At 48.8% G+C, this 12754-nt stretch overlaps 3 protein-coding genes across 3 annotated transcripts; 2 read left to right on the top strand and 1 right to left on the bottom strand.

The window, feature by feature from the left end:
- Positions 1-271: 271 nt before the first annotated feature.
- Positions 272-3517, bottom strand: AFUA_5G08060 (putative importin 13; the record flags this gene model as incomplete). The annotated part of the gene is made up of 4 exons (XM_748737.1): positions 272-2611; positions 2679-3162; positions 3216-3406; positions 3455-3517. The coding sequence occupies 4 exons, from the start codon at positions 3515-3517 to the stop codon at positions 272-274; spliced, it is 3078 nt and encodes a 1025-aa protein (XP_753830.1).
- Positions 3518-4133: 616 nt separating this feature from the next.
- ampp (aminopeptidase P) lies at positions 4134-7136 on the top strand. The gene is made up of 10 exons (XM_748738.2): positions 4134-4617; positions 4690-4749; positions 4839-5004; positions 5065-5126; positions 5187-5408; positions 5473-5518; positions 5568-6402; positions 6462-6546; positions 6594-6638; positions 6692-7136. Exons 1-10 carry the CDS (start codon positions 4422-4424, stop codon positions 6937-6939), a joined length of 1965 nt encoding a protein of 654 aa, XP_753831.1. The 5' UTR covers positions 4134-4421; the 3' UTR covers positions 6940-7136.
- Positions 7137-7193: 57 nt separating this feature from the next.
- Positions 7194-11782, top strand: AFUA_5G08040 (exocyst subunit SEC8). Its single transcript, XM_748739.2, has 9 exons — positions 7194-7895; positions 7992-8165; positions 8218-9206; positions 9271-9387; positions 9443-9883; positions 9942-10077; positions 10134-10279; positions 10326-10433; positions 10496-11782. The coding sequence occupies exons 1-9, from the start codon at positions 7487-7489 to the stop codon at positions 11471-11473; spliced, it is 3498 nt and encodes a 1165-aa protein (XP_753832.1). The 5' UTR covers positions 7194-7486; the 3' UTR covers positions 11474-11782.
- The last annotated feature ends 972 nt before the right edge of the window (positions 11783-12754 follow it).

The following is a 12754-nucleotide window of genomic DNA, read 5'->3' as shown; positions in this document are numbered from 1 at the left end:
CACTGCAGATGTGTCTGTTTATCCCCTGATCAAAGATCCACGAATCCCATAGCCACAGCGAGACTAACGAGCCACTTGTCGATGGATTCCTTGCGGCGTACTCACTGACCTACTGTTACCATAATTAGAAACCCGCTCACCAACGACAAAAGACCAAACAAGCCTCGCTTTGTATTCGAATGCTCGACAGACAGTTGCGAGTACTCCGTAGAATTATTCAGTCGGTATTCTTTCCGAAATGATCTCGACCAGATGTGCACCCCTATTGTCATTATCCAATGTAGTCAAAGCCTGCTCCACGACATTTGATCCAAAAGCCACGTGCAAGCTGGTTCGTGTGCGCTCTGAGACCTCTAGCGGCTATGAGTGACGAAACCAACCGCTCTTTCTCCTGGGGAGAAACATGGCCTTGCCCTTCGTGGGAGACGTCGATATCCACTGAGGAAAGAGCCGCTGAAAGATGGAGGCGAGCTTGGCCTTGGTGTCTGAAGATAACTTTTCTGAGAACATCGCAGAGGTGCTCGATATCCGAGCGAGCGCAGCGGCCCGCAAGCTGGAGGATCAGAACGCGACAAAGCGACGGCAGATACTCGTTGATGACAACCTGGACGGGGTCTGCCTCACTGGGATCGGTCGTCAAGCTCAACACGCTCACCCAGAACTGCGAGGCAGAGCGGAGAGGAAGTGGTTCTGGACCTTGCAAAGACTGTAGAGTAAAGTCTAGAATCGTCTGCAGCACAGAACGCCGCGATGTGCCACTTTCGCCGGAGGGTGGCGGCGCAGAAGTAAGCGCGAAGAGGACGGAATAGTACTTCGGGACTAGGCGAGTGAGGAAATCAATGCCACTGTTTGCAACTTCGGGGTCGAAAAATCCTGGCATCTCCTGCATCCGGCATATGCTTTCGTACACGTGGACAATCAAAGCGACGGTCTCCTCTCGGATATGCTCTGGGTGTGCACTGTGAGACGCTAGAAACGCAGAGGCAGTACCCATGACCATATCTGTACCCGCGCTGCCCAAAGGAATGCTTTTGACGAAACTGACAGTCACCATCGGCGGGAAGACATATGGACCTGCTTTCTCAGTGAAGCCAGCCTTCAGTATATCACAGGCAGCCTCAATCGTGCTCGCATCCCTGGGAACTTCGGTCATTAGGAGCTGCATGGATTGAATAATCAAACTCTGAGCATTAGCTCCTCGACCGGAATTCCAAAAGGTAAGTGAGTGGGAGTCGCCATTGCTGCTGTCGCTAGACTCCAAAACGATTTCGGTTTCTGTCCTGAGACCTTTACCAATACTTGCGATGCAGCGTAACACTAACAGAGAGCGGCTATACGCGGCATCAGACAAGTCACGCGCGGCCTCATCCCTTGCCACTATGGCCTGTTGACGGAGATAATCTAAGATCCTCTCAAGAACCTGTGCTTTACCCTCATCTGTAGGCAACGCTTGAATGATGGCAGCGATACCCTCCAGGACTTTCTCCATCGTCATGACTGTGGCGGTCGCTTTGTGACGAAATTGATCGAATTGATCCAGGAATGCTGGGAGCTGAGAAGTCAAAGCATTACGGCACGATCTGCAGAGATGAGAGATAGACTTGGAAGCAGTTGGCGCACAGGATGCGACGTCAAGAGATGCAAACAGAAAAGTAAGCACCAGTGGGAGTAAAGCATGGGTACGCTCGAAGTAAGACTGGTATCGTCCTAGCATATCCACCAGCGTTTGGCGAGCTTTGTCTGAGATCGATATTCCTTCACCCCTGCAGAGATGAGCAAACTCGTCGCAAAAGAAGATTGCGTTCAAACAATCATCCGCATGCTGGTTGTCATCCACGGCCTCTGAAAGCTGAGCAATACAGAAGACTGCGGCCTCAAACGTTCTCCAATTCTGTTCTGCGAGAGAAGTCCTTGTGCGTTCTTGAAACACTCGAACTAGATCCACACCCAGAATGGGATATACGGCTAGAATAAAGTCGCAAGCGTCACGACGAAACGAACTGAATTCACTGCGATCATCATCTCTCCACTCTTGCAGCTCCTCTGGAGTCGGATACTTGAGCTTCTCGAAGCAGTCCAGAGCAGCACGGGCGAGATTTTGCTTCGCAGGCTCAAAGTTAGAATGATTATCTGAATCAGCGATAATCTCCTGGAAATCATCGGCGACTTCAGTCCACCACTCGATGGCAAGCGGCGATGCCAAGTCATCCACTGCAGCATAACCGGGGGCTTTCAACAGGGCGTGAATTAAGGTAAGAACCTGACTGTATTGAGGGTTCAATGGCTGAGTCAAAATCTCTCTCTGTTTCAGAGTCGAGAATGCCAGTAGGAGCTCCAAGAATGTCATATTCTCAGCTTCGAAATCGCCATCCAGAAGCGACTTGATATGGGCGGTGCCAATATCACTTATGATGAACGAGAGGATAGCATTGAGGTGATCTTGATCAAATATATTATCCCTCCAATCCATCATTTCGACAATAACCTGAGCTGCAGTTTTCGACAACCCAGGAACTTTTAGACATTGGACGACATGGTTTGTGGCTGATGTTAGCTGGGGGGCCGAAATCGTGTCTCGAAACAAGTTTCCACCTTGCACGGACATCCATGACTAGAACATAAGTGTTAGATAACCACGAAGATAGATGATGAGAAATGCAAGCCCAAGGCGAACTTACGCTGTACGCGTTGAGAGCTTCAATTCCCGGAGCAGGGTCATAGGAGTCCTGGGAAGCGTCCTGCATGAGAAAATGATGCAGAACAAATTCCACAACAGCGAATGCATCCTGAATATTTTCAGCCGCGCGACGAATATCGACCCCGTCGCGGAACTCAGGACTCCATTTATTGAGGTCCTCTCCCAATACGTTGCAAAAATAGAGCAATGCAACGATCTGAGCTTGAGACATTGCCGGTAAGATAGAATCAAGCAAATCAACAGACCGAGCTTGGTTCTCAGGGACATACTTGCTGCCTGCTAAGGAAGCAGCTACGTTCCAGATAGCCCGAGTCCAAGGAGCACCCGGCTTCAGGAAGATGGTTCCCAAGGTTGTGGCCAGCTTTCGAATGACGAGAGGGCGCTCGCCTGAGTTGACAAGTACAGCATAGTGGCCAACCAACCGACCAAGAAGCTCTTCAACATCATGCTGGTTGAGTTTCTGCCTGCAACAATGTCAGAAAGCTGGACTCCATAGACATTCCAATGAGTCACATACCAGTCAAGGTTGATTTTGACGGTGAAAGTCAAGGCGCCAAAAAATCTCATATCAGTGCTATTAGCACTGAGCAGATCATTAGCAATCAACCATGCCTCAGGACCTTTCTGAAGCGACTGCAAACGCTCCTGGATAAACTTGATCTCAGCTGGATTGCCCGCATTTTCTGGACTGTACAGTTGAGAGACAAGCTTGACGGGTTAGTATTTAATGTGACAAGAATCAAGAATTGAACTCACCTCTCTTGCCTCATTCAAGATGTGCTGCACATCTGGAGCAAGGCCTTGAATGCCCGCAGACATGACCAGAACTCTGATGGCCCTCTTAAGAAAGCAGTCCTGGTATAGATTGTTTGACGAAATGATAAAGGAGAGTCACGTGTTGATACTACTATCACAAAAATGTTAGGCGGTGAGAAAGTGGGATGGATGGAGGGGAAAGAATTAGAGGGAAAATAGCTGTGTTTGTGGGTTTTCAAGAGGGGTAGGAAGATACAAATCTACGTAAAGAAAACAGTGAATGTTCCGAGCATGTGACCTGGATGATTATTTCAAGGTGCCTATTCCAAGTCTTAACCGCTAATGTTTCTATCCAGCCGTGAGGGGATATCAGACAGCACCACGTTGGTACTACTTATACACAACCATGCTCCGTGTCTAGTCTTCTTGCCTGATGGGGCCGAAGGTACTTATTCCAGATGACGGAATAGACGGCTTTGGATAAATGGATTATCAAGGTAACTCTACAGACCTGCTGAGCCTTACTGCGTGGTACCCGGCACTTATAGGTAGGTAGGTTGCTCCCGGAAATGCTGTAAATTACAAACGTATCAAAATTTGCAAACAACATCGGGGCTCTGTACTCTGTACGGAGTCCCACATCCGTAGTTGAAAGTGGAATACCACATTATTACTAACTAGGTATGGAGTACGGAGAACAATCTCACAATCTCCAGCCTATCTCAAAACTCCACTACTGTGTAGACTAGCTTATCTTGCTGGTCACATATTTCATTTTCATGTCAGTCCGGTAGTCTCGGCCCTTGTGCAGTGTACACGCGAACTCCAAAACTTCCGTCTCGTCTCCCAACCTTTCCTCCTTCCTGAACCCCCGCATTTTCGTACAACATTTGCTGTCGTGCGTCATCCAGATCGCTTCTGAGAATCTCGGGCAACTGCATTTGACATTCCTGACCTTTGCCTGTCGATGCTCGGTTTCCGCTCTCCAATTCGTCTTTGCAAGCTATCAGCTCTTGGATCAACCCGTCTACTACCAATCTCTCGACCAAAGCTTTTCTCCACCGCTGTCGCACGCTACGCCGCCGATATGGAGACCGTGAATACCACCAAGCGCCTAGCGAGGTTGAGGCAGTTGATGCAGGAACACAAGATCGATGTATATAGTATGATATCACATAGCCCCTCTTGTCGTCCATGGTACGAATAAGAACCTCACTCATCCTTTGCTGCTTAAGTCGTTCCATCGGAAGACAGCCACCAGTCGGAATACATCGCTCCCTGTGACGGCCGCCGAGGTTAGATCTACCCGTGAACCTTCCTTTATGTAGCTGCTTGTTCATATGATGACTGCGGGACAACCCTGAACTTACAACCATATTCATAGAGTTCATCTCTGGCTTCTCCGGATCTGCAGGAACGGCCATCGTGTCCATGACCAAGGCTGCACTGTCGACGGACGGACGATACTTCAATCAGGCTTCCAAGCAACTCGATAGCAACTGGGAGCTGCTAAAGAGAGGAGTTGAGAATGTTCCCACTTGGCAAGAATGGTAAGTATCTTGAAGAATGATTCATTGAACCCTGGAATGGAAATTGACCCTTTGGTTTAGGACCACCGAACAGGCCCAAGGGGGCAAAGTCGTTGGAGTAGATCCAGCTCTGATCACGGCTTGTGAGTGACAAGCGATGCCATATATCATATATGAAATTTATCATTACTGAAACGATATAGCGGGTGCACGGAGTCTTGAAGAAACTTTAAAGAGGAACGGCTCATCGCTGGTCGGTATTTCGCAGAACCTGGTCGACCTGGTTTGGGGCAAAGACAGACCGGCACCCCCACGAGAGAAGGTCAGGGTTCATCCGGATAAGTTCTCGGGAAAGACATTCCAGGAGAAGATTGCGGATTTGCGCAAGGAGTTGGAGAAGAAGAAGACAGCTGGATTCGTTATATGTACCGCCACCCGACCCTCCAGCCTGAAACCAACTGCAGTATTGATGGCTAACAAGGAGCCTAGCTATGCTGGATGAAATTGCCTGGCTCTTTAACCTGAGAGGAAGCGAGTAAGCATCACCCACTCAAATTTGACTACGTTCAACTAAGAGATGATAGCATTCCTTACAATCCAGTGTTCTTCGCATACGCCATTATTACCCCTACAAAGGCCGAGCTTTACATCGACGATGACAAGATCACCCCAGAAGTTGTAGCTCATCTCGGTCAGGACGTCGTGATCAAGCCATATAACTCTATCTTTGCAGACGCTAAGGCACTCAGTGAAGCAAGAAGGAAAGAAGCTGGGGAAACAGCCTCAAAGTTTCTTCTGTCCAACAAAGCATCATGGGCACTTAGCCTCAGCTTGGGAGGCGAGGAGCATGTGGAGGAGACCCGGAGTCCTATTGCCGACGCTAAAGCTATCAAGAATGAAGTAGAGCTTGCGGGTATGAGGGCCTGCCATATCCGAGACGGTGCCGCGTTGATCGAATACTTTGCGTGGCTTGAAAACGAGCTGGTTAACAAAAAGACTGTTCTTGACGAAGTTGATGCCGCAGATAAGTTGGAGCAAATCAGAACCAAGCACGATCTCTTCGCTGGCCTTTCCTTCGACACTATTTCTTCAACTGGACCTAATGGCGCTGTTATCCACTACAAGCCAGAGAAAGGCACTTGCTCCATCATTGACCCGGATGCTATCTATCTTTGTGACTCTGGGGCTCAGTATCTAGATGGAACCACGGACGTCACGAGAACTTTTCATTTTGGAAAACCCACCGAGCTTGAGAAGAAGGCTTTTACCCTGGTCCTCAAGGGTCTGATTGCCATCGATACTGCTGTATTCCCCAAGGGCACTAGTGGCTTTGCACTCGATGCTCTTGCCAGACAGTATTTGTGGAAAGAAGGACTGGATTATCTTCATGGCACAGGCCATGGTGTTGGCTCATACCTGGTTAGTGCAAAAAAAACTCCGCGTTCGCTGCTTATCAAACACCTCTGATATCTTGGCAGAATGTGCACGAAGGCCCTATCGGGATTGGCACGCGCGTACAGTACACTGAAGTCCCCATCGCCCCCGGAAACGTCATCTCAGACGGTAGGTCATTCATACTCGTCATTGTGGCTCGGAACTAATTGTCATAGAACCCGGATTCTACGAGGACGGCAAGTTCGGCATTCGAATTGAGAGTGAGTCTCTATCTCTCAGGCAGATTGTAAGGAAGCTAACAGCATATCTTCAGATGTCATTATGGCGCGGGAGGTACAAACAACGCATAAATTCGGTGACAAGCCATGGTTGGGCTTCGAACATGTCACAATGGCTCCCATTGGCCGCAACTTGATTGAACCATCCCTGCTCAGCGATCTCGAGCTCAAATGGGTGAACGACTATCACGCAGAGGTCTGGGATAAAACGCATCATTTCTTTGAGAATGATGAGTTCACTCGAAGCTGGCTTCAGAGAGAGACTGCACCTATCACTAAATAGATCCGAGCTGATCTCAAAATATAGCCCACGTGGCTTTTAATAGCAGCTCGTTTTTAGAATTCATTCTATTCATCACATAGAGCTACATCATAATGCCTGTTTTTTATTAGCATGATGAAAGAATGATGAACGTAGGTAGCTACCTTTTTCAAGTGGATGTTTGTAGCCATTCCCAGATGTGGCTTTTTGATGCTGGGAAGCTTGTGTGGGGAAATCAGGTGGATGCAACTTGTGAGCTGCGGACCCAGACCTTGGGCCTCTTCAAACAATCACATTCCGTATTTTGCGCTTTTGTTGCGATTGTCTGGACAATAACCTGTTAACTTCCATTGCTGAATACTTCAATCTCATGCCCTTCTTATAGATTTCGGATTAGCAGTTTTAAGAACGATCATGACTGCTTTCCCCACCGTTTGATATCCTGCGACAGTACCAAGAATCGAGAGACCAATTGACGGCTCCGCGAATCTATTCCCGTCGTCGCCTTTTTGATCCACCATCTCTCGGAAACTAGCACTCCTACCTCTCTCCCGATAAATCCCCTGTTATGAACGGCAGAAACGGTTACGCCGACGGATACGGATATCCCGAAAGTAATCGATACGATCGGAGTGATGGCGGATACGGGAGCAGCAACAGCAACTTAGCTGTCAATGGTTATTCAGGGGGGAGAGATCGTCGTCCGGGTGGATATGGTGGTTTCTATAACGAATCCTCGCAAGAACCTTCACCTTCAGCCTCACCGGAGCGGCGCCGAGAGAGATGGGAGGATGACCGCCAGAACTCTTCGTCGCGATCGCGCACACGGGACACAGACTCCGAAAGGAGGCCGCCGGGCTCGCGGGATGGCCGAGGACGGGGGGAGACCAGCTGGGTGGCCAGCAGCAGCGTCGAGAGGAGTGGTGCTGAGGGTGCCAAACCCATGAGCAGTGGCGCGGGATCTCAAGCTATGGAAGGTTTGCTGGTCCATTCATCCTTTTCCTTTTACCTACTCAAATGGACGGGACTTGTCTGCATGGTGGATCTGGATGGTTGACGTTTCTTTATTCCAGATATCCTTCAGGCGATCCAACGCGACTGGGGCTTCGTAGCTTCCGACGATTGTGTACCGGTGCAGGTGGCATTGCAGTTGATGGACACGAGTACATTGGGCAAGGCAGATCGCGAGCCTGATTTCCTCAATATGAACCAGCAGATTCAGAAAACTTTAAAGTCTGTCGTCAACGGTGGGTCATCCCATCAGATTATTGTCAAACCAATACTGAACATAGTGGTCAGAGCATCACCAGGGATTTAACAGTTCCATTGGTACATACCACAAGATCCAATCCAATATACAAAGCTCGCAGAATCGAGTCCGAAATCTAAAACATGCGCTGGAGGACGCCAAGGCTGGATTACTCTATACGAAGCCCGAGTTGAAGGGACTAGCGACGTCTTCCCAGAAATACGACGACTTAATCCAGCTTTTAAGTCAAATCCAAGAAATACAATCTCTGCCTGAAAAGCTAGAGTCCCGAATATCCGACAAGCGATTCCTTGGTGCTGTTGAGGTGCTTCACGATGCCTTCCGATTGTTACGGCGCTCCGAGCTAGAGAATATCGGAGCACTGGCAGACATACGCGCCTACTTTGCGAACCAAGAGATATCTCTGACTGATATCCTGATAGAAGAGTTGCATGATCACCTGTACCTCAAATCCCCCTATTGCTCGAATCGGTGGAAACCACCAGCGCAAGAGGGAGAAGTTGGCACCGCAAACGCCTCTAGCTGGACTGGAGTAGCAACCTGGGAAAAACCTGTCTACGCCTTTCTTGGGAAGCTGGACGCCACCACACCACTGGTAGAGGACGCGTCCCGAAACCCGGAGGCTGACACGTTTTATTATATCCGACTTTTAATTGAGGCGCTGAACAAGATGGGCCATTTGGACATAGCGGTCGACCGCATTGAGCAGCGGCTTCCAGTTGAGCTATTTGCAGTAGTCGATAAAACAAATGCAGAAGTCGACGCGCGTCATCCGAATTTGGGCCGGGGCCTCTCATCCCGGGATGGCAAGACTAGTCTGCCAACAGAGGCCATTGAAAAACGCGGACATGTTTTGACGGAGTTCTTATGGACTCTATATGCCAAATTTGAAGCTATTGCTGAAGGTCATCGTGTCCTCCACGATGCCATTGCTGGAATTGTGGAGCGCGAGGGCATTCCCAAAAACAGTTCACTTACAGGTGGTTTCAAAGAGTTGTGGAAGCTCTATCAGAGTGAGGTCAGTGGCCCCCCTAGGTTCGGCTTACGCCTTCTCAATGCAGTCTATCTCACAGTTTCTATAGATTCGTTCCCTGTTGCACGATTACCTGGCCACCGATGGAGAGTCCTCCTTTAGATTTAGAGAAGAAGAAGCCGATGCTAAACGTCAAATTCATGCTGGTCATAGGGATAGGAACAAGGTGCGTCTGCTTGCCACATGTCTAGCCATGGCCGACGATTTTTGACACTTCACAGAAACTGTTCAAACTTTCCGAAACTGAGCAAAACACGGAAATGCAAGCGGAACAAGACGAGCTGGATGAGATCCTCAAGACGTCGGTTCCTGGTTTAGTATCGAAAACCAGGCAGAAATTCACGACGACAGACAGCTCACGAAATGGGCAAGGAAATTCTGGAACCGGTCATAAGATACTCATTGAACCCAGCGTGTTCAACATGAGTCTTCTTCTTCCGCCATCCTTATCCTTCATACAACGATTGAAGGACATAGTGCCTGTGGATGCGGACATTGCCCTGAGCACTTTGACGTCCTTTTTGGATGACTTTCTCGTCAACGTATTTCTTCCCCAACTGGATGAGACAGTCACAGATCTCTGTAGTCTTAGTTTCATCGCCCCAGACGCGTTCACGGAAGATCCTCAATGGTCAAAATCCTCCCCTCGGCCAGTCTTCAAGGCAAGTACCTGCGTCATCATATCGTCCATGTTGACCTTTCCTAATCTCAAATAAACAGGGCACTGTCAAATTCATGTCAATCATATGGGAGTTTAGTAAAATGCTGTCCAGCATTCCGCATGATCAGGCCTTCACACAACTTCTAATTAGCCAGATTGTGACCTACTATGACAAGTGTTGTGGGTGGTACAAAGGTTAGAAGGCCCACTACGTTCCAAGTTATAGTCCAATGGCTCATATATCTGTCCAGCTATTGTCACGAAGGTCTCGCCTCGCAATCACGGTCAAGTCCGCCTCAAGGCCGCAGCAGAATTTGCCGAATCTGGTGATATTCATGATACAGTTCGTGATCTCTGGGAGAGGCCAGAAGACGCTAAGAAGGAACTCATCGTTAAGGTGGATACTCTCCCCTCTTCTGTCGGTCTTCAACTGATTATTCTAGGAAATTGAGCTTCTGCTCAAACGTACAGACGAGGTATCGTTAGAGCCGTACGACATTATATCCGATCCCAAGACAGTCGTCGCACTGTCGCTTCTCTACAATAGCATGGTAATATTTATCACAAACTCAGTACGGACCATTGCCTTTCGAAGCTTGGCTGACTCTTTTAGCAATGGCTTGCAAGCCACCTTGCCAAGCTGCGCCGAATCACAGCCTCGGAGTCAAAGCAGCCACAACCTGAGGCTAGAGCAACTCCTCGTCGGTGGACCCTGATTGGGGCCATGAAATCGAGGCGTGACAGCATCAGTCAGCCAGTGTATCTGCCCCTGAATCATGAAATGGCCAACGCGTTTGACACCACTCTTCAATCGCTGCGTAATCTGGCCTCGACCGCGCTCTTTGCTCTTCACATTGACATCCGATGCGGCGTCATTCACATGTTGACCCGTACAATGACTGGCCCCAATCCCCCGAGCAACCGCGATTCGGAACCCACAACACCATCACCGAACTCGAACTTGAATTGGTGGCATATCCTTGTAAATCAGCCGACAGCCGCATCTCCCACGATTCTCGAGCTGAACAATGACCTGATCGCCTTCGATACGAACATTTCGTCATATCTCGGTCCCGCTGAACACTGGTTCATCACCTCGGGTCTTGCTCGATTTATTGATCAAGCATTTGTCTCATCTACTCGTCATATTGGAGCCATGAATGAGAACGGAGCCTTGCGGCTGCAACTTGACGTCCTCGTTTTACAGCAGAACCTCAAGAATATTATTATTGACCCGACAGCAGATAAAGCCCAGGATTCCACACCAGAGGAACCAGGGAATCCCGACAAGGTCGTTGCACTTCCGCGAAGTGCCAAATTCCTTGACTGGTTCTTGGATGGTGCGGAAAAGACATTGGAGTACGCCAAAGATGAAAAGGAGCTGTTCGCTGCGCAGGGCGACAAGGCATTAGCGGCAGGCAATGGCGAACCGCTCACATACGATGAGCTCAAGGTCCTTATTGACCTTTGCTTCTCGGAAATTCTCAGAGGACCTCGCGGAGCCGAAAATCGGGAAGATTTCATGGCTGCGAAGAAAGCCAGCGCCGATGCGCTGCTGAAATTGAACGAAATCATGTGGGATTCCAAATGATTGTTGGATATTCTGATCAGACTTATTTGCCAACTATTGTCCTCTTACTGATCTATACCCTTTTCTGTATCATTCCTCCTGGTAGCGACGCCCACAGACGCAGCGGAAAACATCTTACGGAAACTGTCGCGTCATACATATTTTATGGACACAGGTATTATGCACCAGTTAGGCCAGCTGAGGACTATCTCTTCATTGCTGGAATAAACATTTTTTGATTGTAAGAAGATCTGCACATGCAATCAGCTCACTATGTGCGCGAGGGTTGGTCCTGATCTGTCTAGTAGTCTGGAACTGTGGATGAGGAACGTCACACAGGTTGCAACAGCTAGCATGAGAATGAGGATTGAGACTAGAGATTTAATATCCATCACTAGGCTGAAGTATAATCCAGCCTAGATTAGCTAGTAGTGGTATGTATACTCCGTAGTATGTCCTCAATGAGCATATTGCAGCCACTAGCGCAAGACACAAGGGATCGATTTAGAGAGAATGGCAACATCAGAATCAAGAAGGAATCCAATTGTACTCTGTATACAAAAATGCATGTAGTCTCTGTCAGTACTTTGTCACTTTGACTTGAAGAACATTGCGGGCAGGCCAAACCAAATTTGATCCAGCTACACTGCGGCTCCTAGAATGGGCCTTCTCCAAGTCAACCGCTAGTATACTGTGATATCCTGAGACTCTTATCGTTTTGTAGATGCTACGAATGATGGTTGGAGAAGCTCATGCTCTTTGAGCACTGCTGTCTATGGTCGAGGCTCATGTTCAATCAATACGCCGGATTTGCGAGATCAGTTTACGGAGTACGTCTGTTTCCGTAGACAAAGGGTGCCTTCGCAACGCAGAATGTATCCGATGAGATACTTGTCGCAGGGTAGGCCGCTTGGTCTCTTGAGGAGTCCTGGTACAGACAACCCATTCAATCTGTTGCAAACCAGTGAAGTTTCGTGCACATGGATGATGTTTCGGACACAATCTGGTCTCTTCTCTAAAACGGGATAGGAGATTCAAATCGATGGAACACCAGTATTGGTTGTTTGCCCCCGAGGATTCGCCAGATGAACTGTATCACATGGAGGTCTCGAGCCATTGAATTGTCCTGCTGCTACCGTATTTCTACCGTCCACCAATTTGTGTTAGTTGTCTGCGATAGGCTTGGCCCGCCGTTTAATCTCCAGGGCCAGAGCTAAGAGTCAAAGCCTGTGGAGCCCTTCGTTCGATGCACTCAGGCAAACGAACAGACCATTCCCCTGCTTTGAGTCCATCGGCTAGGTT

This window comes from Aspergillus fumigatus, chromosome 5, assembly GCF_000002655.1.
Source record: "Aspergillus fumigatus Af293 chromosome 5, whole genome shotgun sequence".
Classification (NCBI taxonomy): Eukaryota; Fungi; Ascomycota; class Eurotiomycetes; order Eurotiales; family Aspergillaceae; genus Aspergillus; species Aspergillus fumigatus.
Note: the sequence above shows the minus strand (reverse complement) of the source record. Positions and strands in the feature narration are given on the sequence as shown.

Bases quoted from the DNA above. Each gene is read 5' to 3' on its own strand.
- ampp (XM_748738.2), top strand. From the start codon at position 4,422: ATGCTCGGTTTCCGCTCTCCAATTCGTCTTTGCAAGCTATCAGCTCTT. The intron at 4,750-4,838 runs GTTAGATCTACC...CCATATTCATAG, and splicing joins TCCCTGTGACGGCCGCCGAG to AGTTCATCTCTGGCTTCTCC. The intron at 5,005-5,064 runs GTAAGTATCTTG...CCTTTGGTTTAG, and splicing joins GTTCCCACTTGGCAAGAATG to GACCACCGAACAGGCCCAAG.
- AFUA_5G08040 (XM_748739.2), top strand. From the start codon at position 7,487: ATGAACGGCAGAAACGGTTACGCCGACGGATACGGATATCCCGAAAGT. The intron at 8,166-8,217 runs GTGGGTCATCCC...CATAGTGGTCAG, and splicing joins TTTAAAGTCTGTCGTCAACG to AGCATCACCAGGGATTTAAC. The intron at 9,207-9,270 runs GTCAGTGGCCCC...CAGTTTCTATAG, and splicing joins GGAAGCTCTATCAGAGTGAG to ATTCGTTCCCTGTTGCACGA.